This window comes from Leucoraja erinacea, chromosome 37 (assembly GCF_028641065.1).
Source record: "Leucoraja erinacea ecotype New England chromosome 37, Leri_hhj_1, whole genome shotgun sequence".
In the NCBI taxonomy this organism is placed as follows: Eukaryota; Metazoa; Chordata; class Chondrichthyes; order Rajiformes; family Rajidae; genus Leucoraja; species Leucoraja erinaceus.
The window spans coordinates 7,300,906-7,326,260 of NC_073413.1; the positions used below are offsets into that span (position 1 = coordinate 7,300,906).

The 25,355-nt window shown below is 43.8% G+C and overlaps 1 protein-coding gene across 1 annotated transcript; it reads left to right on the forward strand.

Annotated features, from left to right (window-relative positions):
• The first annotated feature begins 136 nt into the window (after positions 1 to 136).
• On the forward strand, positions 137 to 23,428 carry st13 (ST13 Hsp70 interacting protein). Its single transcript, XM_055663225.1, has 12 exons — positions 137 to 315; positions 5,757 to 5,814; positions 7,314 to 7,389; positions 8,747 to 8,817; positions 10,317 to 10,383; positions 12,991 to 13,075; positions 14,721 to 14,831; positions 16,685 to 16,787; positions 18,763 to 18,879; positions 20,561 to 20,609; positions 21,704 to 21,837; positions 22,978 to 23,428. The coding sequence occupies exons 1-12, from the start codon at positions 206 to 208 to the stop codon at positions 23,104 to 23,106; spliced, it is 1,110 nt and encodes a 369-aa protein (XP_055519200.1). The 5' UTR covers positions 137 to 205; the 3' UTR covers positions 23,107 to 23,428.
• Positions 23,429 to 25,355: the final 1,927 nt, after the last annotated feature.

The window sequence follows — 25,355 nt, forward strand, 5'->3', positions numbered from 1 at the left end:
AAAAAATAAAAGTTTAATATTAAACTACGGTATTGTTGGTTTTAAAGGGGGTGGACTCTTGATTTTGAAGCTGGCGGGAGGCGGGAGAGCTAGTTCCAGAAGGTTCCGCCAGAAGGTGCGCGAGCTGCTGCCGCTGCTGCCGCGAGCGACTGGCGCGCGTGCGCGGGGAGAGGGGGAGGAGGCCAAGCTGCAGCAACGGAGCACGATGGACGCGCAGAAACTCCGCGATCTCAGCGCCTTCGTGCAGCACTGCAAAAGCAGCCCGACCGTGCTGCACATGGGCGAGCTGCGCTTCTTCAAGGAGTGGCTGGAGAGGTGAGGGGAGGGGGAGGGAGAGGGGGGTTGGGAAGGGAGGGGGGTTGGGGGGGGAGGGGGGGGGGGGGTGGGAAGGGAGGGGGGAGGGGAGGGGGTTTGGGGAAAGGGTGGGAAAGGGGGGGGGAGGGGGGGGTTGGGAGGGGAAGGGGGGGGGAGGGAGAGGGGGGGGGGGGGGGGGGAGAGGGGGGGGAAGGGGGTGTGGAAGGAGGGGGGGGGGGGGTGGGGGGAGGGGTGGGGGGGGGGGGAGGGAGGTGGTGGGGGAGGGGGAGGTGGGGGTGGGGAGGTGGGGAGGGAGGGAGGAGGGGGGGGTGGGGGGGAGGGAGGTGGGAGGGGTGGGGGGGGGGGGGGGGGGGGGGAGGGAGGAAAAGGGGGGGGTGGGGGTGGGGGGTGGGTGGGGAGGGAGGAGGGGGGGGGTGAGGTGGGAAGGAGTGGGGTGGGTGGGGGGGTGAGGTGGGGAGGAGGAGGTGGGGGGGGTGAGGAGGGGAGGAGGAGGGGGGGGGTGGGTGGGGAGGGAGGAAGGTGGGGGGTGAGGTGGGAAGGGAGTGGGGTGGGTGGGGGGGGAGGGGGAGGAAAAGGGGGGGGGTGAGGTGGGAGGGAGGGAGGAAGGTGGGGGGGTGAGGTGGGGGAGGGGGAAGGTGGGGGGGTGAGGTGGGAAGGAGTGGGGTGAGGTGGGGAAGGGTGAGATGGGTGGAGAAGGGTGGTGGGAGAGCTGAGGGAGTGGGTGGTAGGGGTATGAGAGGGGGTGGAGAGCAAAGATCCTATAGTGATAGGATTCTTTGGTGGAGAGGGAGTGAGTGGATAAAGTGTGGGGTGGCGGTGCCAAATGGGGAGGGGTCAGGGTGTGGGGAGGGGTCAGGGTGTGGGGCGGGGTCGGACGGTGGGTGAGAAGTACTGCCGGATGAAGGATGTGGTAAGGGGGGAGGGGATGGGAGAGGAGTGAGAAGTACTTATGGGCTTGTCCCACAATGTGCGATTTTTTACTCGACTACAGGCGACTAGGCTGTCGCCACATGGTCACCGGAGTGTCGCCTGTATGGTTATGAGTAGTCTCCTCAGTCGCCCAAAGAGACGTAGCTGCTGGATTTACAACATGTTGAAACATTTTCAGCGACCGTGGGTTTGACGCCAATGAGCATGGCTTGACGTAGGTGCTGTCATAGGTTGTCACCAGGTAACGTAGGTTGTCGCCGGTGCTGACCGGTGAATTCCATTGTCGTATTCGCCGGCAGTTGCCTGAAAAATTGCAGAAGGCGGACAGGCCCATTAGTCCAGTTGCCGTTTTTTCTGAGACCTGCTACGACTATGACAGTCGCCTAAAAATTGCCTAAGTGGGGCAAGCCCATAATGGAACTGAGGTAATGTACCACTGATGTAAATTGCAAGTCTGATCTCTCATCTTAGTTAGGCTGTCAGCATTGGTGATGATTGAAGGTGATTGTTTTTTTTAGGATGTTAGGAGTACTGCTTATGTAACAGGTTAGAGACCTAATTAAAAAAGGCTGCTTTTATTAGCTGTATTTAGTGCAGAAATACTAGAGGAAGAGAATCAGTCTGAAGCAAAGCATTGTAAATGTATCTTGACAAAGGTGACAGGTATTTGATGGAAGTTTTAGAAGTTTTTGTAAGAGTAACAAAATGTATTGTCCAATTTTTTTATTACATTAAAACTTCTATTGGTCTTTGTAAGCAAGCATGACATTTCAAATTATTCACATCTTCAATTAAGTGTACAGAATGGAACCATTGGAGCAGTAGTTTAACTGTGAAAGATCGAGTGAAAGCCTCCAGCTACATCAGTGGCATTTCTTGCACTGTTGGCAAGGTGCATAAATGGAGAGTTGTGTGCCCATTATTCTAAAACATGTTGACTTACTTTGGCATACTTACTGTTTTGGATGGAGCACACTGGATCTTTGTCTTCTGATCTGTCCCCTTAGTTTCCTGTTTATTACTTTGGTTTTTTTCTTTGTTCCTGGAAATTTTGTTCTAACTGAACTGCGTTCCATTGGCAGTGGTTGTGAGTGTCATTTGGTATATTTCCCAAATGGCTCCTTTAATGAGTATTAAATAGATCTAAACATATGAATTGGGAGCAGGATAGGCTGCTCCAACATTTATAGACACAAAATGCTGGAGTAACTCAGCGGGACAGACAGCATCTCTGGAGAGAAAGAATGGGTGACGTTTCGGGTTGAGACCCTTCCTCAGACTGTCTGAAGAAGGGTCTCGACCCTTCCTTCCTTTCAGAGATGCTGCCTGTCCCGTTGAATTACTCCATCATTTTGTGTCTTTGATTTAAACCAGCATCTGCAATTCCTTCCCACACTGCTCCACCATTTAAATGGTCATGGATGATCTGAATGTAACCTCAACTCTGCATTCCTGTTCTATTCTTGGTAACCTTTTACCCTTTTACCTTATCAACTATCCATCCACCTCTGCCTTAAAAATATTTAATGACTTGCCCTCTGAAATATATTTCCCCAAAAATGCTTCATTGCCTGAAATGGACTGCATTTTATTTTTAAAAAGTGATCCCTATTTCTAGATTCTCCTGCAAGATGAAGCAAGAGCTTCAAACTCATTGATCCAATCCCTCAGTATCTTGTGCAGGAAGGAACTTCACATCCTTGTTTACACTGAAGATAGACACAACATGCTGGAGTAACTCAGCAGGACAGCAGGCAGCATCTCTGGAGAGAAGGAATGTGTAATGTTTTGTGTCAAAACCCTTCTTGAGAGTCGAGGGAGAGGGAGTCTAGAGGTATGGAAGGGTAAGGTGTGAAAACAGAATCACAGAGTAGGTGCAGCGAGCGGGTGTTACAGAACTCATCAGAGAGAGGAGAACTTCTTCAAAGTAGGCATACCATGAGATTTTGCACTGGAGCACACAATCTCTCACAGCATTTTGCATCTGCCCTCAGGATCTTGCATGTTTGAATCAAATCCCATCTACATTGAACTCTAGCAGATGCAAGCCTAGCCTGCCCATCAAATTATACTACTACCTGTAGACAATTGTCAAATCAGTGTAGATCCCCCTCTCCCAATATGCACCCTGTCAGCAATCATTGTAAGAGTTTAGAAGGATGAGGGAGGACCTCATTGAAACTTACCGAATAGACTTGGATAGAATGAAAGTGGAGAGGATGTTTCCACTAGTGAGAGTGTCTGGAACCAGAGGCCATTGCCTCAGAATAAAAGGACATACCTTTAAAAAGGAGCGAAGGAATAGGTGACATTTCTGGCCGAGACCCTTCTTCAGACTGAGTCTGCAGTTCCTTCTTAAACCTTTAAAAAGGAGATTAGTAATTTATTTAGCCAGAAGGTGGTGAATCTGTGGAATTCATTGCCACAGCCGACTATGGAGGCCAAGTCAATGGATATTTTTAAGATGGAGATTGACAGATTCTTGATTAGTAAGGATGTTGGGGGTTATGGGGAGAAGGCAGGAGGAGAGTAGGATTGCGAGGGAAAGATAGACCAGTCGTGATTGAATGGCAGAGTAGACTTGATGGACTGAATGTGCTAATTCTGCTCCTAGAATTTATGAACTTTTGAACAGTCTGATTTTTCTTCTGCACCAAACCATGCGATCAATTTCCGCTGCTGTTAATTAGCTAATTTGTAGATTTCTGCCAATAAATTTTGAGGACCTGCTGAGTAATCAAGATCTAGAATGATCAGTAGTAATAGTTTGTTTAATGTCCAATCTGGTTGCTCAGAATTTAACTGCAAGATATAATTCAATCTGGGTTACGGATAGTGAAATCTAATCCTCTGCATGCGGCTGTAATACCATTGGAATGTAACCTGATACCTTAGTTCACTGTCCAGAAATATCACCAATCCTTGGGTGCTGTTTGTCTTAAGCCCGCCATCCTTCAATAGCAGTTGACTTGCAAACTTGTGGTTTTTCAATAGTTTGATCAAAATGGACGATAGATGACAATTTAAAAAAAAACTGAAATTGGTGTGGATGAAGGATTTTTTTTTAACCCAGAAGTTTGAAAGACTGCAATATGCAACTAGAACTAGTGTTTTACAAAGTCATATTAAATATCATTAGTTAGGGGAGATACAGAAAGGGAAATGGGGCAGGGTGAAGGCAGATTCTTGATTATGTAGAATAGAAAAGTAAAATTTGAGCCAAATAGCCATTCTGTCTTGTAGATTTGACAAAATACTGTTTGAGCCCCGTTTTTTCAAGAATTTGTGCATTGCACATTTTCAACATATGATGCACAGTATATTTCCTTTACCCGATGCTGGAGGTTAGGATGGTTTTCCGGTACCTGGATCTAGTTTGTACCTTTTGTTTTGAACCTTCCTAGTGTCACTTGGTACAAAGTGTCCCATTCAACTCTTCAGGTCTACTGGTTAATTCGGTTGCTCATTTAACGCGACCCCTCCACTTGTTTCTATGCCTCTGTCAGAGGATTTGCAAAGGAAAATACATCTTGACTGTATTGCCTGTTCTCAGTTATAATTTGAGCTGAAATATAGTAACTTCAGTAGGATTGATTGATAGAAATGGATTGAAAGATACAGGATGGACATAGGCCCTTCAGCCTACCATCTCCACATCGATCACCCGTTCACAGTAGTTCTATTATCCCACTTTCACATCCACTCCGTACAGACCAGGGCAATTAACCTACAAACCTGCATATCTTTGGAATGTGGGAAGAAACCAGAAGAACCCTACGTGGTCACAGGGAGAATGCGCAAACTACGCAGGCAGCACCCAAGATGCCGCGAAGTCGGACTGGGGTGTTGCCTTTGCAACCAGATCTGCCAGCTATGGGAACGGATCTGCCGGCTGTGCCAAAGTTCCAGAGCCCCAGCCGCAGTTGGAACATTCAACCCACCGATCGGTGTGGGGGTCCCGATGATGTGAAGATCGCCTGCCTCACTCTGCCTCGGTGCTACATTTTGGGGGAGATTTCAAGCACACTTTTGTAATTTTGTCTGGATTAATGGAGGTGCCATACCACTAGTTGCCAGAAAATCAATGGCGGGCCTAAACTGAACTAATTCCAGTTAACTTTGCTACAGTATTAATTTCTTTTAAAATGCATTTGTCTGTGAACCTGTGAGGAAGAGATGAGAAACGGGCATCATAAACAGGTTTAAAAAAAAAAAAAGACACAAAGTGCTGGAGTAACTCAGAGGGTCAGGCATCATCTCGGGAGAACAGGGATACGTGAGGTCTTGGGTCGAAAACCCTGTGTTACTCCAGCACTGTCTTTTTTTTGTAAACTAGTATCTGCAGTTCCTTGTATCTCCATCATAAATTGGTATTTGTATTCTCTTGAGGTCTTGGATTATATAGATTAAAGAAAGGATTTTGAGACCAACACAGATCAGGTGTGGCTGCAGTGATAACTGTTAATTTTTGATGTTTTTTAAAATGACTTTTTTTTGCATCTTCTTTACAGTATGGGAGCAACTGTACCTCCTCCAGCAGAACACCCGAAATTCCCGGATGCACCAAAGGTACCTGATATTTTCGTCAGTATCTAGTGAATCTGAAAAAGGGATCTCCTGACCAATTTCCAGGAGAATTTGTTCAGGTTTTTCCCTCAAAATAAGGCTGATCTTTGTAATATTAAAAAAAAAAAACTTTTCCCATGAGGTTTCATATCATTGAATGGGCTAAAGGAAATGTAAGTGTTATGATACTAGATGGTGCCTCATGTTCTTGTGAGATACCTGGTGCAGGTAAGAATTTTTGTTGAAGTCTTTTGTGCAGCTGGTGTGGACAGCTGGCTTTTTACTATTTTTTTTTTTTTTAAAGAGAAAGGTGAAAGACCAGTATGAAATTTATAACCCAACTGGGTGTTCTAACAGTGAGTCTTGTGCCATCAAGGGCTCTATGTACTACTATCATGGGACTAAACTATGACAGTTCGTATAGTTGCACATTAACTAGCATTCCTGTGTAATCTGAGGTTTGTGTACCATTAGTAGTTTGTTATCTAAGAACGTCCCTCCAAATCCATGCATTGCTTGCAGAAGGAAGCTGGGATTTTCTTGTTTTCAGGATAATCCATGGTTTTCATTGAATCAAAAAGCACAGAAAAACGGTTCAATCAGGTGATTTTGTTTTTGAAGGCGCTTTCATCATCCTTCAGGCAGGCAGTGCATTCCATCTCTTCCTAGCTCATTGAATTTCCCCCAACAAAGTTTTTCTCATGACTTAAATTTGCAAAACTATCTGTCCACCAAATCCTGCTGGATTTGAGCAGTTCTGTCGGAAAATCTCAGCATCTCTTTTCATGCCACATGAAGTCACTTATTTCGGGTACTGTTGTGCTAAATGCTAATCTTAATCCTACTAAACGTGCAGACTCTCCGAACATGCTTGGTGTGGAACCCAGAATGGATCTGGGCAAAATAACATGACTTGAGGCATAAAACAAAATGTATACAGAATGTCAAAAAGGAAGGGGAAACAAAAAGTAGGAATGATCAGCTTGAATGCAGAGGAGAGATAAAAGGTTGAAGATTTAAGGTGGTGGTGCCTAACAAATAGCCAGTTTGGATGATTGAAACAAAAGTTGTTGACTGGGACTTGACGTGTAACAGTGTAGAGAGTAGAATTCTGAATAGGTTACATTTCCAGGGCTGGGAGATATCTATGAGTGAGTTAGATACCATGATTATCAAAAGCATGGGGGAAAGCCTCAGCAGCCTGTGCGAAGAAGGAAGAAATGTTGGCAATTTATTAAGTTAAAGGCATGAGGGAGAAATGGGAGAGAGCCCAGAGAAATATGAATGTAGCTGGGCAATGAGGAACCACTGGGCACTGAGATGTGAGACAAGAAGAGAGAGAGAGATGGAGGACAGTTTCTGCCGTGCTGAGCATGAGTATTTTATGCTGAGGTGAAACGTGGCAGTGTTATTACTAATGTGGTCTAATATGATACTAAATTTCTTGTGGGCATGGATGTTGTTCTGAAAGAACAGACTAAATAACTTGAATTTTTTTGCAGAAAACAAATACAGAAGCGAAGGAACCGCCAGTTTCATCTCCAGAGCAAGCTTCAGAAAGCCAGGAGAGTGAACTTGGTGAGTGTTGCACTTGGTATCTTCCCCTTTGTTCTATCTACAGTGCTTGAACCAGTTTGAACCAATTGAGTCTACAGTGCCCTCGATAATGTTTGGGTTAAAAACCCATCATTTATTTATTTGCCTCTGTACTCCGCAATTTTGAGATTTGTAATAGAAAAAAAATGACATGTGCTTAAAGTGCACATTGGCAGATTTTAATAAAGGCCATTTTTATACGTTTTGGTTTCACCATTTTGAAATTACAGCAGTGTTTATACGTAGTCCCCCCCCATTTCAGGGCACCATAATGTTTGGGACACAGCAATGTCATGTAAATGAAAGTAGTCGTGTTAAGTATTTTGTTGCATATCCTTCGGATGCAATGACTGCTTGAAGTCTGCGATTCATGGACATCACCAGTTGCTGGGTGTCTTCTCTGGTGATGCTCTGCCAGGCCTGTATCGCAGCCATCTTTAGCATATGCTTGTTTTGGGGGCTAGTTCCCTTCAATTTTCTCTTCAGCATACAAAAGATATGGTCAATTGGATTCAGATCGGGTGATTGACTTGGCACTTGGCTGCTCAAGAATTAGCCATTTATTAGGTTTGTCCCAAACATTATGACGGGCACTGTATGTATGGTATATCTGTCTGTTTGGAAAACTTTTCACTGCCCTAGGTACATGTAACAATAATAATAAACCTAAACCAATAATAATTATGGCTGAGATAAGTTCATTAGCACCCCCCACTTCACTGCCCATATCAAGCAGCAGAATTAAGCATTTATGCAATTAGCCAATTGCAATCTGGAGAAGAAGCAAAATGTTGCCTGCCCATTCCCTCCTCGGTGCTGGCTGGCCCATTGATTTCCTCCAGCACTTTGTGTTTTGCAGCTAATTGCAAAGATTTATCATAGATGGTAGAATGGTTGAAATCGGGTCGAGCTGCTGCCTTGCTTTTCCAGTGACCCAAGATCAATCGTGACCTTTGCATTTTCTGTCTGTGATCATGTGGCTTCCTCCCTTTCTCTCTCATAGCCTGTTGTTTGTTTCCTTCCCAATGATGATCAAGCTGCTAGGTTATTTGGGATTTTAAGTAGGTGTGTGTTCATATCTGGGAGGAAGAATAGGTTAGTGGGAGAATAGGGTTGTTGAATGAACTGGCATAGATGGGTTGAATTGGTTCAATGTGAGGAAATATAAGGATAAATGGTACATGGACCTTTCTACGGCAGGATGTTGGTCCCTTGATGAAGTAGTTGCGTATGTCAGTGGTGGGGTGCAGCAAATCAAACCACGGGAGAAATTACAGCAATGTCCTGAAATGTAGTTTGTTTCAAGTATATTCATGTGGATGTATTTTGTTCTTCACAGAGATTGACGATGAAGGTGTGATTGAGGGAGATCCTGAAGAACCTATTGAAATGGGAGATGACAGTATTGAGGTGAGCCTTTTTTCCCCTCTTCATGCTCTTCCTGAGAACGTTAACGTGTTCCAGGTTTAAAAAAAACACAGGCTAGCTTTTAGCCCCAGTTATCATGTCAGCAAGAAGTGTGGAGGTTGTACATCTTTCTTTGGTGTGTGTTACGTGTTGGAATACTCTGATCTAACATAGAAACATAGAAATTAGGTGCAGGAGTAGGCCATTCGGCCCTTCGAGCGTAACTGCACCACCATTTAATATGATCATGGCTGATCATCCAACTCAGTATCCCGTACCTGCCTTCTCTCCATACCCTCTGATCCCCTTGGCCACTAGGGCCACATCTAACTCCCTCTTAAATATAGCCAATGAACTGGCCTCAACTACCCTCTGTGGCAGAGAGTTCCAGAGATTCACCACTCTCTGTGTGAAAAAAGTTCTCATCTCGGTTTTAAAGGATTTCCCCCTTATCCTTAAGCTCTGACCCCTTGTCCTGGACTTCCCCAACATCGGGAACAATCTTCCTGCATCTAGCCTGTCCAACCCCTTAAGAATTTTGTAAGTTTCTATAAGATCCCCTCTCAATCTCCTAAATTCTAGAGAGTATAAACCAAGTCTATCCAGTCGTTCTTCATAAGACAGTCCTGACATCCCAAGAATCAGTCTGGTGAACCTTCTCTGCACTCCCTCTATGGCAATAATGTCCTTCCTCAGATTTGGAGACCAAAACTGCACGCATGGTGCTCCTAACATGGAGCAATGGGGCAAAATTACCTCCCGCAAAAACGGGCAAGGTGGAGGACATGAAAGTTGCTTTTCAAATGGAAAAATCTTGATTGTCTTGCATTAATCCATTGATATCTAAATAATTATTAGAGAATTTCAAATGCTGGCTTCATACCAAGCCTACAGAGAATGAGTGGCTGGGGAGAGATGGCAATGTTTGTTTCCAGAACAAATATAGAGTTGGAAGTAAGGAAGTGTTTGAGATATGCATTTACACTAAACGTACTTCCCTTGTGAAATTAACTGTCATTAACTCTGATTTCTTACCATTTTGCCGATGGCCAGCTGGCATAATGTTTCTAATTTGCCCCTTTGAAATGTAAATAGTGATAGGGGTGGGGTTGTGAACAGTAAAGTACAAAAATGTGAGTCTAAGATAGTTGCCAGTAATTTTACATAACTTGCTTGACTTGTTTAAATATCCATTGAAATTGAATCCATTTGAAGTATTCGAGCAATTATCAAATAACAATGCCATGATTTTGTCCTCCGCCTTTGTGTTCTTCCTCCCATTCTCCATCACTCTGCCGTATCGAGGAAACTCAATTCTGCCGGAGATGCTGTTCTGTGGGCACCAGCAGCCACCCCCCTCCCTAGAGCCTGATCATTCTATGTCATGGAGGTTACGTAATCTTTCATCTGTGAACAATGATCAGCAACTTATTGTTTATAAGTTGCAAAGTTTGTAACAGTCTCCGCTGATCGTGATCTGACCCTTTGTTCCCTTGTTTTAGGTGACTGAGGAATTAATGGATCAGGCAAATGAGAAGAAAGCCGAAGCCATCAATGCTTTGGGAGAAGGTAAGTGCAATAGAAGGGAAATGGTTATTGATGGAGCGGGCAAGGCTTTGGTTCAGCAAAGTGGTGGTTGTGAAAACGAGAACAGTTGTCACCTGCGCAGACACAAGCCATTTGGCACAACTGATCTGTGCCTGTACTCGATCTTCCTCCTGTCACCCTCTGTCAACTAAACTGTGATACAACTTTCTGACTCATTTGATTAGCATCTCTAACCACATCCACACCAGTCACCTTGACTTCTTGCTGTAAGTTTCACATTTGAACCATTCTTTGGTGAAGACGTTTCTCATTTCCTTGTTGGATTTCAAAGTTGTTGACTGACAGCTGTAAATTGCCCTTTCGTGTGGATCGGTAGCAAAATGCCAAGGGCAGTTAGTGGCATGTGAGAGATTGAGTCGCATGATTACAGGGAGATAGAGAGAGTGGGAGGGAATGAGACTGATGGGATCACTCCATGACAGCTAGCATGGATCTGATGAGCTGAAAGGCCTCCTGTGTGGGAAGAGTTAAATAAAAAAATTGCATGACTTCTGTAAAATGGACGAAGCAGTGTGAATAACTATTTAAATAATTTAGCCTAAAAGGGCAGGAGTCATTCTGCGGGTCCTCTGGGGAACTCCAGCACTTTGTGTCCTTTTGTGTAAACCACTTTCTGCAGTTCCTTGTTTCTAAATAATTCAGCATCCTGGGCATTATGGTGTTGTATTGTTCGAGATCAAGATTTTATGAAGATTAGGAATTATAAGCAAATCAGGCTCAATAACTGGTCTCAGAACTGTGGTTTCATGTTAAACATTGCCTAAAACAGAATATATTTGTGTAAAATTCCACGATGTATGTGGGCTGCAACGTTAAACTATGTTAATTGTATATAATTGTTGTTTCTAAATGGGCGATGTGTGTGCAGGCGTTGAGCAGTGTGGTGTATCCTACCCTTTAACATGGGCTGGGTGAAAATGTGGAAATCAAGTTTCCATTAATGATTGGAATAGCTGTACACCTTGGAATAATGAACTGATCTAACTCCTTTCCCTCTGTGGCCAACAAGCCTCTACTAAATCAGGAGTCTACCTGATCCCCGCTTGAATACTTGGTGACTAATTAATTCCAGCGATGTGTCTAAATATAACGTTATTGCTGAAGTTTAAAATCATATCCAATAATTTGTTTTACTTTTGCTGCAAGTGGCGCCTTTCATAATTATGCTGTAATCTCTAAACAAAATCTTATGGATATTGTAATATTTGAATAGAATCAGTTGAACTCTGTATGTAAATAAACTTATGGATGAGTTGGCAGGAGGAACAAAAAGAAAGGAAATAAAGTGTGTGTTAAATATTGAAGCCACACTGAAATACTTCATGTGGAATGTCCCAATCCCATGTCTTACTGTGAATATTCCTTTGCCTATGTGACACGGTGAGATAATTTATGATGTTGTTTTTCGTGGCTTTGATTTGGAATTTAAAAAATTATAACGGCATAACATTGCCCAACTAATGACGAGCAAATTATGTTAGACATACACCAAATTTCAGTGGCACAGCGGCAGAGTTGCTGTCTTGCAGCGTTTGCAGCGCCAGAGACCCGGGTTCGATCCTGACTACGGGTGCTGTCTGTACAGAGTTTGTACGTTCTCCCCGTGACCTCGTGGGTTTTCACGAGATATTTGGTTTCCTCCCACACTCCAAAGACGTACAGGTTTGTAGGTTAATTGGCTTGGTATAAGTGTAAATTGTCCCTAGTGTATGTAGGATAGTTTTATTGTGTGGGGATCACTGGTCGGTGCGGACTTATTGGGCCAAAGTATGGTAAGGTGACCAAAATGGGATAAAATAAGTTTTGATGGGGAGTGAGAAGATGAAGGTTTGGAGACTGAATTTGTGAAGTTAAAGCCTAGCCAGCTTGAGGCATTGTGATGAGTATTGGAGTGATTAACGGGGCTACGGAACAGAGCCGAACTGGAGGAGAGCAGGATCTTGAGTGGTTATCAATGCTGACGTGGCAGCTTACAGAAATAGCAAGTCCATGAAAATAATTCAAACCAAGGAAAATAATGTTATAACTTAAAGCAGGGCTGGTTCAGGAGACAACATGTTAAACAGTAGGTGAAATACCTTTGATGTGTTGTCTCTCATAATTTCAGAAATATTTAAAATTATTTAACTTTGAAAATTGTACAAAAGCATCACATCCACTGATTTGCACTGTCTGTCTGATAATTTAATTATCCTACTTTTTCAGTGGTTGATTAGTAAATGTGTATATCTGTCTACTCAGGCAAAAATTGAACTTGTTTGGAAACTTACAAAAGACACAAAATACTGGAAAAATTTGTTTGGTCTGGCAGCATCCTTGGAGAACATGAATAGGGGATGCTTCGGGTCTGTAGATTCTGTAGAGATGTCCCGACCCAAAATGTAACTTTTCCGTATTCTCCAGGGATGCTGCTTGATCTGAGTTACTCCAGCATCTTGTGGTTTTCTTTGGTAAACCGGTATCTGCAGTTCCTATTTTCTACATTGTGCCGGGAAACTTCCTGCCTCTTATGTTCCTAAATCCCACACTAGCCCATGGTGTCTAAACGTTTTGTTTTCTTCAATACAGGGGATCTTGAAAAGGCACTTGAACACTTCACAGAAGCCATTAAGTTGAACCCACGCCTGGCCATTCTTTATGCTAAGCGAGCCAGGTAAAGTGTAGAATGGATGTATTCTTAAAAGCGTCTTGGCATTTGGGTGCAGGTTTTGCTCACCCACTTGACAAGTGATGCCAGTGAAGTCTGATCAGTAGTCTGAGCGCCAAGCAGAATAAAGCAAAGACCGCATGCATTGCCTCCTAGAATCTGAAACTTGGATCGCATTGCATGCCTATTGGGAACTGGGTTAGGGAAATGATGAAGGATGGGTCATATATCAGGCTTCAGCGGCATCTCACAGCTAAGCTTGGAAATCTTGTGTATCTCTCCTGTCCCTTGCAGAAGGAGGCCTTGAGTTCTTGCTCCTCTGCCAGGTGTATTGTCATTTTACAATCTGGGTAGTTTTTGTAAATGTCCTTGTTTGTGAGCGTGGTATAAAAATGGGCTGTTTATTTAAAAAAAAACACTTGTCTCTTGCGCTTTTGTGTAATTCTAGAATAAATTGCTGAGAAGTGTCATCCTTGAAGTTCCCCCTTTAAACACAGTGCAGAAAGAGCAAAAACTTTTGAGTCCTTTTTTTAAAAGGGATGGGTTCATTGACATTCGTCTGGTGTAAGTTTTGGAAGCTTTTGGTCATGTCATCCTGTTGTCAGCCTGTTTCCAAATGATGGTATTTGCTCGAACGCCCTTGTGAAAATATTTGATGTCTGGGGATCTGGTCGAAACAATGGAGCTGAATGTTTTAAAAAAAACTACAGTTGTCACGGTTGTAGTCCATTGTTTGCCATTTACATGAATGCATCTGAAAGGGAATACTCATTTGAAAATATTAAGCAAGTTGAACATTCTTTGTAGAGCTTGCTGCATTTCATTAACCTGGAGAGGTTTTGCAACCTGCCAAGTAAGCTGTAGATTCAATTTTGCTCAAGATCTTTGCTCCTTGCCGATTAATGTGTTTCTGTAAGCGGATGGTGTCGTCTTGACCCATGCCTTTGCCCATCTTGCTGTGAGCCTGTCAACAGAAGTGAAGAGATCCACTGTAATTTCTCCTTCTGAGTTTCCACCTTCCCCTCTGTCAGTCCCACAGTTGGATTGTGACTTTCCTCCACTGTTCGACGAGGTTAATATGCACAGCATTAACTTGCCTTGCTGGTCCATTGTAAGCACAGCATGGTAACGCTGCCACATTGTTTTGGATGTCCCGTTGTGCCACAGCATAACAATCCCTGAACATTCTTTAACATTAACTTTTCTTCCTTCTACACTTTTTCTTCCTACTTTTTCTACACTTTTTCTTCCTTCTAACTTTTCTTCCTTCTGAAAAACACTGATTACATTGTGGATTAGCTCTGACATTGATCCCATCTTTACCCAGTGGTGTCTTGCCCTTTCCAATAAAGGTCACCAGATAGCAGTCGGGATCCTGGATTCTGTTTTATTGCCCTCCCCCCCCCCCCCCCCCATCTAATTTGGAATCAGAGATCAATTATTACATCCTTGCTGCTCCCTTCACTAAGATTCCCAAACTCAAAAATTGAACAAAGTCTTCGATTCATAAAGATGAATGGTTTTCCGGGCAGTTTATTGGAGAGCAACAAATGATTCCCATGGCACTAAGCATATTTTCTCCCTTAGATCGATTATTGTTTAATTAACACTTTTTTCTAACCACACCAAGCAATCTTTTTCTATTTCACAGCGTGTATGTGAAAATGCAGAAGCCCAACGCAGCCATTCGGGACTGTGACAAAGCAATCAGCATCAACCCTGATTCAGCGCAGCCTTACAAGTGGAGGGGAAAAGCACACAGGTGAGGAAGGGGGTGCGATCGGTGGACAGCGAGGGTGGAAGCATTATGACAACTCTGGAGAGAGATGAGAATCCTGTACGGTATTTGGAGCATGCAGCATATAAGAAACAATAAAATCTGCAATGTGGATATTGATGTGAAATAGGGCTTCTTGATTCTATTGAATACCACGATCTGTGGATACGGAATTTGCACACCATTCACCCTGACCTGTAGACGTTGATACTTATGCTTCACACAAACTGCTTTCCTTTGGTTTGCTCATTGAACTGAAGGCACCTCTTTGCTTCTTCCATGTTGCTATTTGCTAGTTTAAATTATGCGTTATGATTATACATTATCCCTCCAGCATTTAAAAAAAATGCAGATGCATAATCTGGGTCAAGCAGCGGTAAGTGAAGTATTTTAACTGCGTCATCAATTGGAATGCACAAGATTGACAGAAATTGTGCACATCATGTTTAGACATTAAATGGGATCTATTTTCAAGCAGCATTGTATAAATGCATCCTTCCTCGTCTCCATAAGGCTCTCGGCTGGTGCTGGAAGTATAGTGGCTGCTCAGTACTTTCCACCATAGGAGTATGCATGTGGCAGTCAAAATTAGCAGGCTCTGACAATTGGACAAGGCACAGAATTTGAGGAAGGACATTCTTGCTATTGAGGGAGTCCAGCGTAGGTTTACAAGGTTAATTCCCTAAGGTGGCGGGACTGTCATATGCTGAGAGAATGGAGCAGCTGGGCTTGTGTACTCTGGAGTTTAGAAGGATGAGAGGGTATCTCATTGAAACATATAAGATTGCCTTGGACACGCTAGAGGCAGGAAACATGTTCCCGATGTTGGGGGAGTCCAGAACCAGGGGCCACAGTTTAAGAATAAGGAGTAAGCCATTTAGAACAGAGACGAGGAAACACTTTTTCTCAGAGTGGCGAGTCTGTGGAATTCTCTGCCTTAGAGGGCGGTGGAGGCAGGTTCTCTGGATGCTTTCAAGAGAGAGGTAGATAAGGCTCTTAAAAATAGCAGAGTCAGGGGATATGGGGAGAAGGCAGGAACGGGGTTCTGATTGGGGATGATCAGCCATGATCACATTGAATGGCGGTGCTGGCTCAAAGGGCCGAATGGCCTACTCCTGCACCTATTCACGTTCTCCAGAGATGCTGCCTGACCTGCTGAGTTGCTCCAGCACTTTGTGTCCTAATTCTGCTTGAACAGTGTTACGAATCAGGGCCTGGACAGCAGAATCCTGGGCATGTTCACGAGCTTGTCATTTTGGAACAAGAAATTGGGAAAGGATAGATCTGCATTCTAGGTTTATGTTGAAAGCAGAATGACTTCTGATCTCCATTTTCTCAAATTGATTACACACGAGGAACTGCAGATGATGACTTACAGAAAGTGCTGGAGTAACTCAACGGGTTGGGCGGCATCTCTGGAGAACGTGGCTACTCCAGGAGATGCTGTCTGACCTGCTGAGTTACTTCAGCACTGAGTGTTTTATTTTTTGCACAAATTGATTGATTAAAAACAATAGAGCATGGAAACAGCCCACCGATTGCCCGCTGATCATCGATCACCCATCCACATGACTTCAGTATTATCACACTCCCTATGCCCAGGGCCATTTAGAGGCCAATTCACCTACAAATTTGGGATGAACACCCACATGGTCACGTGGAGAACGTACAGACTCCACACAGACAGCACCCAAGGTGAGAATCAGACCCTCTGTGAAGCAGCTGCTCAACCATCAGTGCCAACATGGTGATATTGGATGCTCAAACAACTGTACCAAAACTCCTAGTTTTGACGTTACCAGCTGTTAACCTTCCTGTGTTTTGCCGTTTTCAAATAGGCTACTTGGTCACTGGGAGAAAGCAGCGCTGGATTTGGCAATGGCCTGTAAATTGGATTACGATGATGATACTAGTGCCCTGCTGAAGGAGGTACAACCTCGAGTAAGTGACTGGCCCGGGTGCAGTTTTTTCCCTTTAAAAACCTGTTTGATTTGGAGACAATGAAAGATAGCGTGACATGCCCACACATGTTGCAGCCAATGAATTTGTTTGAAACGCAGTCATCCTTGGCTGCGAGTCCAATTTGTGCATGGCGGTAAACCAAGCTGCTGTAGGGCATTAGCAGTGGAATTGGTGCCTCTAACAGCTGCCTTGGGGGAATACTAGTGATCAACACCGTGCCTTCCAACAGGCCTTTGCATACAATGCAAATTCTCTTCCATTTTTAAATCTCGTTCTCCTCGCCTCTTTTCTATAACAGAACTACAACCCACTAAGATCTGTACGTTCCACTTCTGACAACATGCACAGCCATGGTTTTTGTTGTTTTTGCCATCACGCCTGTCAATGCCTGAACTCTGGCATTCTCTCCCTTAGCTTCGCTGCCTCTCCACCCCATCTGCGGCCCTCTTTTAGTTTGTTCCTTAATGTTTACCCCATTAACCAACCTTCTGTTTGACGACGTGGCTCTGTTAAAAGTTTAGTATAGAGATGTAGCATGGAAACCGGCCCTTTGGACCACTTAGTCCACGTCGACCAGCAACCAAGCATACACTAGTTCTAGCCTTCACATGAGGGACAATTTAAAGATGGCAAACCTACAAACCTGTACGTCTTTGGAGAGTGGGAGGAAACGGGAGCACCATGCGGTCACGGAGAATGTACAATCATGGGCAGGTTTGTAGTTTAATTGGCATCTGTAAATTATCCCTCGTGTCCAAGATAGAACTAGTGAACAGGTCGGACTTGATGGGCTTGTTTCCACTCTGTAGCTATAAACTGAACTAAACGTTATTTATGCATTCTCAATTCTTTGCCTCTCCTAATCTGAAGCTGATACAGAACCCACAGTTTTTTTCTTATGGCATTTTTTAATGAAGACTGTGTTCAATCTGAACCTGAAATTCCAACAGCAGCAGCAGCGCAGTCAATATGCAACAGGGTTCAGCTACTCCAGTGACCCAGGCTTGATCTTGACCTGTGCGTGTGTGGAGTTTGTATGTCTGTCCTGTGACAGCGTGGGTTTTCCCTAGTGTCATCCTACATCCCAAAGACATGTCGGTAGATTAATTGCCAGTGGGTGGGGTACCTCTCATGTGGGTGGGTGGCAAGCAAGTCGGAGAGAGAGTTGGTGAATATGCATGTGAATGGATTGTAGGGCGATTGGTGGGGCATTATTACTGGTAGCCAGCAGTAACCTGTTGGGGTGAATAACCTTCTCTGTCATTAGGATATGGATTACGTGTGGAGTCCGCTCTTGAGAACAATCCGTAAGACAATTTCTCCAGAAGTCAGACTGGTCCATTTTCTGTGACTACCCTTATGGGATCACACTTGGTGTAATTCTTCCATTTCATTGAATAACACTCCCCAACTAATGAAATACACACTGTATATTAATGGATGGCATGAAATATGAAATATTTTGCTTGAGAAGTGTTTTAACAATATATAGGAGAAATTGTGTAGTGGGTTTTCATAAGTCGGGTTCATCATAACTCGGGGAAGCTCCTGTATGTTTGTGGATCCCAGGAGTAGAACTTGTACAGCATGCTATTGGCAAAGAGAATTCCATTAGCCTAACATAGAAACAGAAAATAGGTGCAGGAGTAGGTCACAGCGTAGAACTGAATAGCTTGTGGATTTTGAGCAAAACGGGCGGTGTGATTATTTTCCCCGTGTACTCCCCCCCCCCAGTACTGAAGGAGAGTAGGTAATCCACAAACATGTCAGTACATGTCTCTCATGGCTGTGTGATCTGGGTATATAAACCCAATGAAAACGCTTCTGCAAATGGAGGTTCTGTCTAGGTTCTTTGCTTTCTGACTGTTACGGCTCTTAACCTATTGTATATCTCCAGTGACTGTAACTGTAACACACCGGGGATTTGTACTGAATGTTGCAACGTGTCTTTTAGGCTCAAAAAATAATGGAGCACAGAAGAAAATACGAAAGGAAATCTGAAGAGAAAGCTCTCAAGGAGAGAATGGAGCGTGGAAAAAAAGCAAAGGAGGAGCATGAGAAAGCGCGCAAAGTAAGCGACAAAGTGTTGGCGTCTTGTTTTACCACATTCCTGTTTCAAGCTGGAATGTTTGTGGATGTCAGATATTTTCATCTGCTCAGCCAAGTGTCCTTTCACATGCAATTCCTGGTGAATGTCAATGAGTTTTGGTTTATGAAATATGCTTGCCCATAGCTACATGTAACAAATGTCTCTGGATCATATCGGTGACTGGGATCCATGGCTCGACTTAAAACTAAATCAGCTTTAATCCCAATTGGTTTATACCTTGTATAACTCCATCAACAGAAACTTAACATAAGACTACAACTTTTAATATACATGCACTTTGTACAATAGGTATTGTGCTGTCATTTTTTAGTAAAACTATTCCTGTCAGCAGTGTTAGAATTGTGCTGCAATGGAGATATTAAAAACGTATATTAGACAATAGGTGCAGGAGTAGGCCATTTGGCCCCTCGAGCCAGCACCGCCATTCAATGTGATCATGGCTAATCATCCCCAAATATTTTTAAGAGCCCTATCTAGCTCTCTCTTGAAAGTATCCAGAGAACCGGCCTCCTGAGGCAGAGAATTCCACAGACTCACCACTCTCTGTGAGAAAAAGTGTTTCCTCGTCTCCGTTCTAAATGGCTTACCCCTTATTCTGAGACTGTGGCCCCTGGTTCTGGACTCCCCCAACATCAGGAATATGTTTCCTGGCTCTAGTGTGTCCAAGCCCTTAACAATCTAAATCACTTGGAGCTTATTTCTTAACTGGCATGTTTTGTTTTGAAGTACAGTAATTTTGTAAACCAAACTCGGGCTAATTTTATGAAACTAATTTGGTGCACGAAAGGTTAATTTTATTTGTGGATGCCAGGAATATATGGTTCAGAATGCTCTTATTTCATTGCTTTTCATGATGATAAACAATTTGATCAATGGGAACTTGGTAGATTAAATCCATTTTATTGAGGTGTGACAGATGACATTAAACCTGGGTAAAATATATGTCCATTGCGGATTTAAAACTGGTATCCTGACCCTTTAGAAACATAGAAAATAGTTGCAGGAGGAGGCCATTCGGCCCTTCGAGCCAGCACCGCCATTCATTGTGATCATGGCAGATCGTCCCCAATCAATAACCCGTGCCTGCCTTCTCACCTCTTCCACAGCCAACAATGGACCATTGTGGGCTCCACCTTTCCCTGGTCATCGGTACCGGCTCTGATTTGTCCTGTATCTTTTCATACCACTAGTCATCCTCCCCCCTGACTCTCGGTCCGATGTAGGACCTCGACCCGAAACGCCACCTATTCCTTCTCTCCAGAGATGCTGCCTGACCCGCTGAGTCACTCCAGCTTTTTGTGTCTACCCTGACCAGTAACTGTGTGAATTCTAGAAACCAGCATAGTTAATTGCCAGGATGGCAGTGTGGGACAGAGATGTTTCCGAATGCCCTCTCATACTGGTAACATTTACACAACTCTGCTTACCTCGGAGAGCATGTGCACACTCTGACTTGGAGTTGAACATTTAATCTGGATGCTTCAATCATGTTTATTCAACAAAATCAAACTGAATGAAGGGCCTAGACTGCACTGATTTCTGACGTACAATTAAGCCCCCTATTGTTTGTCCGATTGTCACTGTGTTCTAGTGAATCTTTGGCTGTTAGACTCTATTGAAACTGCATTCATTTCTGTTTCAGGAGGAGGAGACTCGTCGTGCAGGAGCCACGGGCTTTGGTGGTTTCCCAGGTTTGTTTTTTTACCCTAATGCTAGCGTTCTTGGAAATGTAGTGTGAGAATCTCAACGCTCCACAATTTGGGGTGGGGGGGGAGGAGTTACATGTGGGAGGAAACAGGATTGCCAGTTTTGGCAAATGGATATTTTGGACGTAGTATTTTTATCAGTGGTCTTGGGTGATCTGTTATCTATGCTGAATAGATTCTCTTGATTTCTTCCAATTATACTATCAGATCTAACCTTTTATGCTGATGTTTTACACATGCCTTTCAAAATGGAGATGAGGAATTTCTTTAGCCAGAGGGTGGTGAATCTGAGGAATTCATTGTCACAGACAGCTGTGGAGGCCAAGTGATTGGGTACTTTTATAGCAGAGATTGATAGGCTCTTGATTATGAAGAGCAAAGGTTGCAGTGAGAAGACATGAAAATGGGGTTGAAAGGGAAATAATAGATCAGCCAATTGGGTTTATTCTCAGCGGGTGAGGCAGCATCTATGGAGCGAAGGAAATAGGTGACATTTCGGGTCGAGGCCCTTCTTCAGAGTGAAGAAGGGTCTCGACCCGAAACTTCGCCTATTTCCTTCGCTCCATAGATGCTGCCTCGCCCGCTGAATTTCTCCAGCATTTTTGTCTACATTTTCCAGCATTTGCCCTTCTTGCTTAAATATTGGGTTTATTCTAGTGCACTCCAAATGTGAGGTTTTTTTGGTTTTTTTAAGTATCTTTTGAACCCAAGTGATTTTTGGATCCAATTTGTCCAGAATCCCACAGACAACCTCGTGGACCAGTTCACCACGTGGGAACGTGTCTTTCTGAAGTCCGTGTAGACTATGTTAATTGTCGTTTCCTCATCAATATATTTTGTTACCTCTTTGAAAAGTTCACTCAAATTGGTCAGATAGGATCTCTTACTAATCAAACAATGCTGATTATCTGATGAATCCCCGTCCTTGTAAAATGTCTTGGGTTGCCGTCATGGAGAAGTCTTTATGGCTTCTCTGTTATCAGTCATTGAAAGAGTTCATACGATCCCTGCCGGACTATTGACGTCATGATCCTGAAATCAGCTATACACCTCTTTTTGTTCCACTCTAACCCTTTTAGGTGCACCTGGTGGTTTTCCGGGAGGAATGCCCGGAATGGGAGGAATGCCCGGAATGGGGGGAATGCCTGGAATGGGGGGAATGCCTGGCCTGAATGATCTACTTGGTGATCCAGAGGTGCTGGCAGCGATGCAGGTAACAATTGTCACTTAATTGCGAGCTTGCCGTACACATGCGTTACGCAGTCACTTTGCACAGAAGGGTACTCGTTAACCCGGCCTCACGGTTGTGGTGAGATATGGAGGCTCTGGGTTTGAATCTCTTCGCTGAGCCCTAGGGTTCTCATATTTGAAAGCTGCTAAATCATCATCCGTTTCATTTGCGGTTCAGTTGTTGACTTGCCTCGCTGCAAGGTACAAGAGCCCAAACCCATTATCTGTACCTACAAGGACAATTAAAGGGCCTGTCCCACTTAGGCGTCATTTGCGCAGGTGGCGGGAGAAGATTTTGTGAATCCAAAATCCTGGGGCGCTGCACGCCACTGCCTACGCCATCACGGCACGGCACGTGCGTCGTGACACGTAAATGACGCGCAAGTGGGACAGGCCCTTTAGGCTACAGGTATAAGGGACACCATCCCTTTTAGGGTGCCCTCTAAATTACATGCCATCCCGATTATGAAATACATTGTCAGTCCTTCATTCAAATCCTGGCAATCTTGCTCCCACACTAGCAGCACTGTCAGAGGTACCTTAACCAGAAGGACTGTAGTGGTTCAAGACAGCAGCTCACCTCCACCATCTAGATGGCAATTGGGATTATGGGCAACAAATGCTGGTCTTACTGGTGTTTAAGAAGGATCTGCAGATGCTGGAAAATCGAAGGTAGACAAAAATGCTGGAGAAACTCAGCGGGTGCAGCAGCATCTATGGAGCGAAGGAAATTCGCTCCATAGATGCTGCTGCACCCGCTGAGTTTCTCCAGCATTTTTGTGTACCTCTGGTCTTACTGGTGTTGTCCTGATCTGATGAAGGGTCTTTGACCTGATCTGTTTAGCTCCGATTCTCTTTCCAATGATGTGCTCTGACCTGCTGAGTGCTTCCAGCATTTCCTGGGGTTTTTTTTTTTGTGTGCCATTTTTGCCTGAGCTCTCCTAACTCGCTCAAAATGGTAAACTCTAAACGGGCAAGAGAGCAAAGGTGGGAACCTTGCCTCGCAGATACTTCATGTTGCTTTCTCCGTCCAACCCCAGGGCCACAAATGAACACTTGATGCCCCCCCCAACAATAAACCCTCTTGGCATTTACCACCCATTATGAACCATTCTCTCCGCAGGATCCTGAGATAATGGCGGCATTCCAAGACGTGGCCCAGAACCCAGCCAACATCTCAAAATATCAGAACAACCCGAAAGTGATGAACTTCGTTGGAAAGCTTTCAACTAAGTTTGGTGCCAAACCTTGAAGGGCAGAATATTCCGACTAACATCCTCACTACAACCCTTGCACCCTGCCACTGTGCACTACCCGTGTATCTACAAACCTCCTTCAGAGTAGTAGTCAGACTATTTTTTAGTCTCTTTTTATTACAAATTGATTTTATTTTGGGTGGGGAAAATTAAAGAGTCTAAGGAAAAAGTGCTCTTGCGCAGAAAATCTTGTGCTACTTATTGTCTGCAGTGGCCCAGATCTGTAAACAGGGGCATTTGTGTTTTTATTTTTTGTTCCTATTTTAGCACAACGATTAATGCTAAAAAATAAATGGATTAAAATTGCAGAGCAGAAAATGATGCAAATTTGTTAATGGGTTTAAAAATAGTTACAACTTAAACCGGTGACTAGATCTGGTGGCAGTGTATAAGAAACCTCTTCTCGTGTGGGATGACAGACAAACGAACGCACACCAGATTTTAGCATTTAAAACTGATTTCCTTGCAATGCCACAGCAGGTACGTGCTGCAGTACCTTCAGTGAAAGTTTGTTCCCGTCTGCATGTAGTGCCCTTGGATCAAGGTGTGAAATTGGCTTCTTCCTGTCAAGGGCAAGCATGAACATTAACAAAATGCCAGCTGGACTTTGCACTTTCTAGTCAAATACCTTACCTGAGCGTGTACATTAAAATTCATATATTCTACTAAATATAGTGAGCAGCAGCTTGGGAGATAAACTAGGAATGTGGGTACCTGTAGAAATCAGTATCGTCGTTTCTGGGAAGCAATTGGAGATAATTAATATGGCAACTGTTTACAGATATTTTTCTCCCCAGAAAGTAAATCTCATTTAAAAAAATGAAATGGGTTAATATCTGGAAGGAGATAAATATGGTTGTAAATAATGGTCACTCTGACATTTTGTATGCTGCAGCATCCTTTGAAGATTAAATTTGGGTGATTCCATTATATTGTAGATTATTTTCAAATAGCCACTCGATCATTATTAATTGGAAAGACTTATACAACTACAAACACAGCTCACAATCACTACTGGTAAAAGGCATTATATTAACCCTCCCTCTTGGGGTAGTTAGTGGTGGGTGGAGTCGAGTGAAGAACAGGTGGACAATTTTAACATGGGAGAAATTGGGTCCTGTTAATCCGATGAAAAAAATATTTTAACTTGAAGGACAATCCTTTGAGTTAAATGTTCGGATCTTGATTTGTTCCCACCCCCCCCCCTCCCCTCTTCAAGAGAATGAATGATGTTGAATTACATTGGGTTGTTGAAGGGCTCCACTTTAGCCACAAGAACGGTAGTTTTGGGTGTCCATGTAATAATTTCAAGCCTTGTATTTAATGCAGTGAGTATTGTAGGGGTGATTGGGTGAGGGGGAGGAGAGGATGAGGGATGGAACTCTCTGCACCCTCGCCCCCTGCTCGTGAGTTGCATGTGTTAAGACAAGGTCGAACTTGTGGAAAAAAATAAATTGGAAAGTGAAAGGACTGCCATCATCTGGAATTTTTTTCCCTACGTGATTGGATAGAAGCAGGAAACATGGCATGTCTTGACCGACTCCCTACTCGCTCCCACCGGCACCCTTGAGAGAAAAATATCGAGCCCAAGCTGCAAACATCACATTCTTGTTTCTCTTTGATAAAGGTGGTAGCTTTAATGTCACTGGTTACTGTTCTGCATTGATCTGGTGTAAAAAATGTACAGCAATAAATGTCCCGTTGGTCTTGATGCTTATGCTGAATATATAGGCACTGAACAGGAACATTGCAGTTCCCCTTCACACTCAACATTCACTCACAATGATGCTTTTCCTTGCATTCTCTTTGCATCATATTCTGTAGCATTGATTGAGTTCCATCCTTGCCCCCACCCTTCATACCAATTAATTGGCCTGTTTCAGTAGAACGTGCATTCGCAGAACATCGACATTACAACCCAAGGATTGTTACTGCACCTCCTTTCCCACTTAGTGTTCCAACTGCTGTCTATCAACCTCTTGTACACCAACATTTTCTAGGGCATAAAATAGAAACATGTTGGGAATGCCCAGCAAGCTTGCCCACGTTGCATTCAAACAGCTTGGTGAAAGTTTCCAATGAACAAAGTGGAAGGTCCTAAGTAGCTGTTGAGCTGAAACGGTTGCACTTCCCATTTCACAGATGCTGTTTGACCTGCTGTGATTTTCCAGCGTTTTCGGTTAATTTCAGATCTCCAGAATCTGTACTTTGTGCTTCATGGTCATGACCTGTCTAGCCATATTGC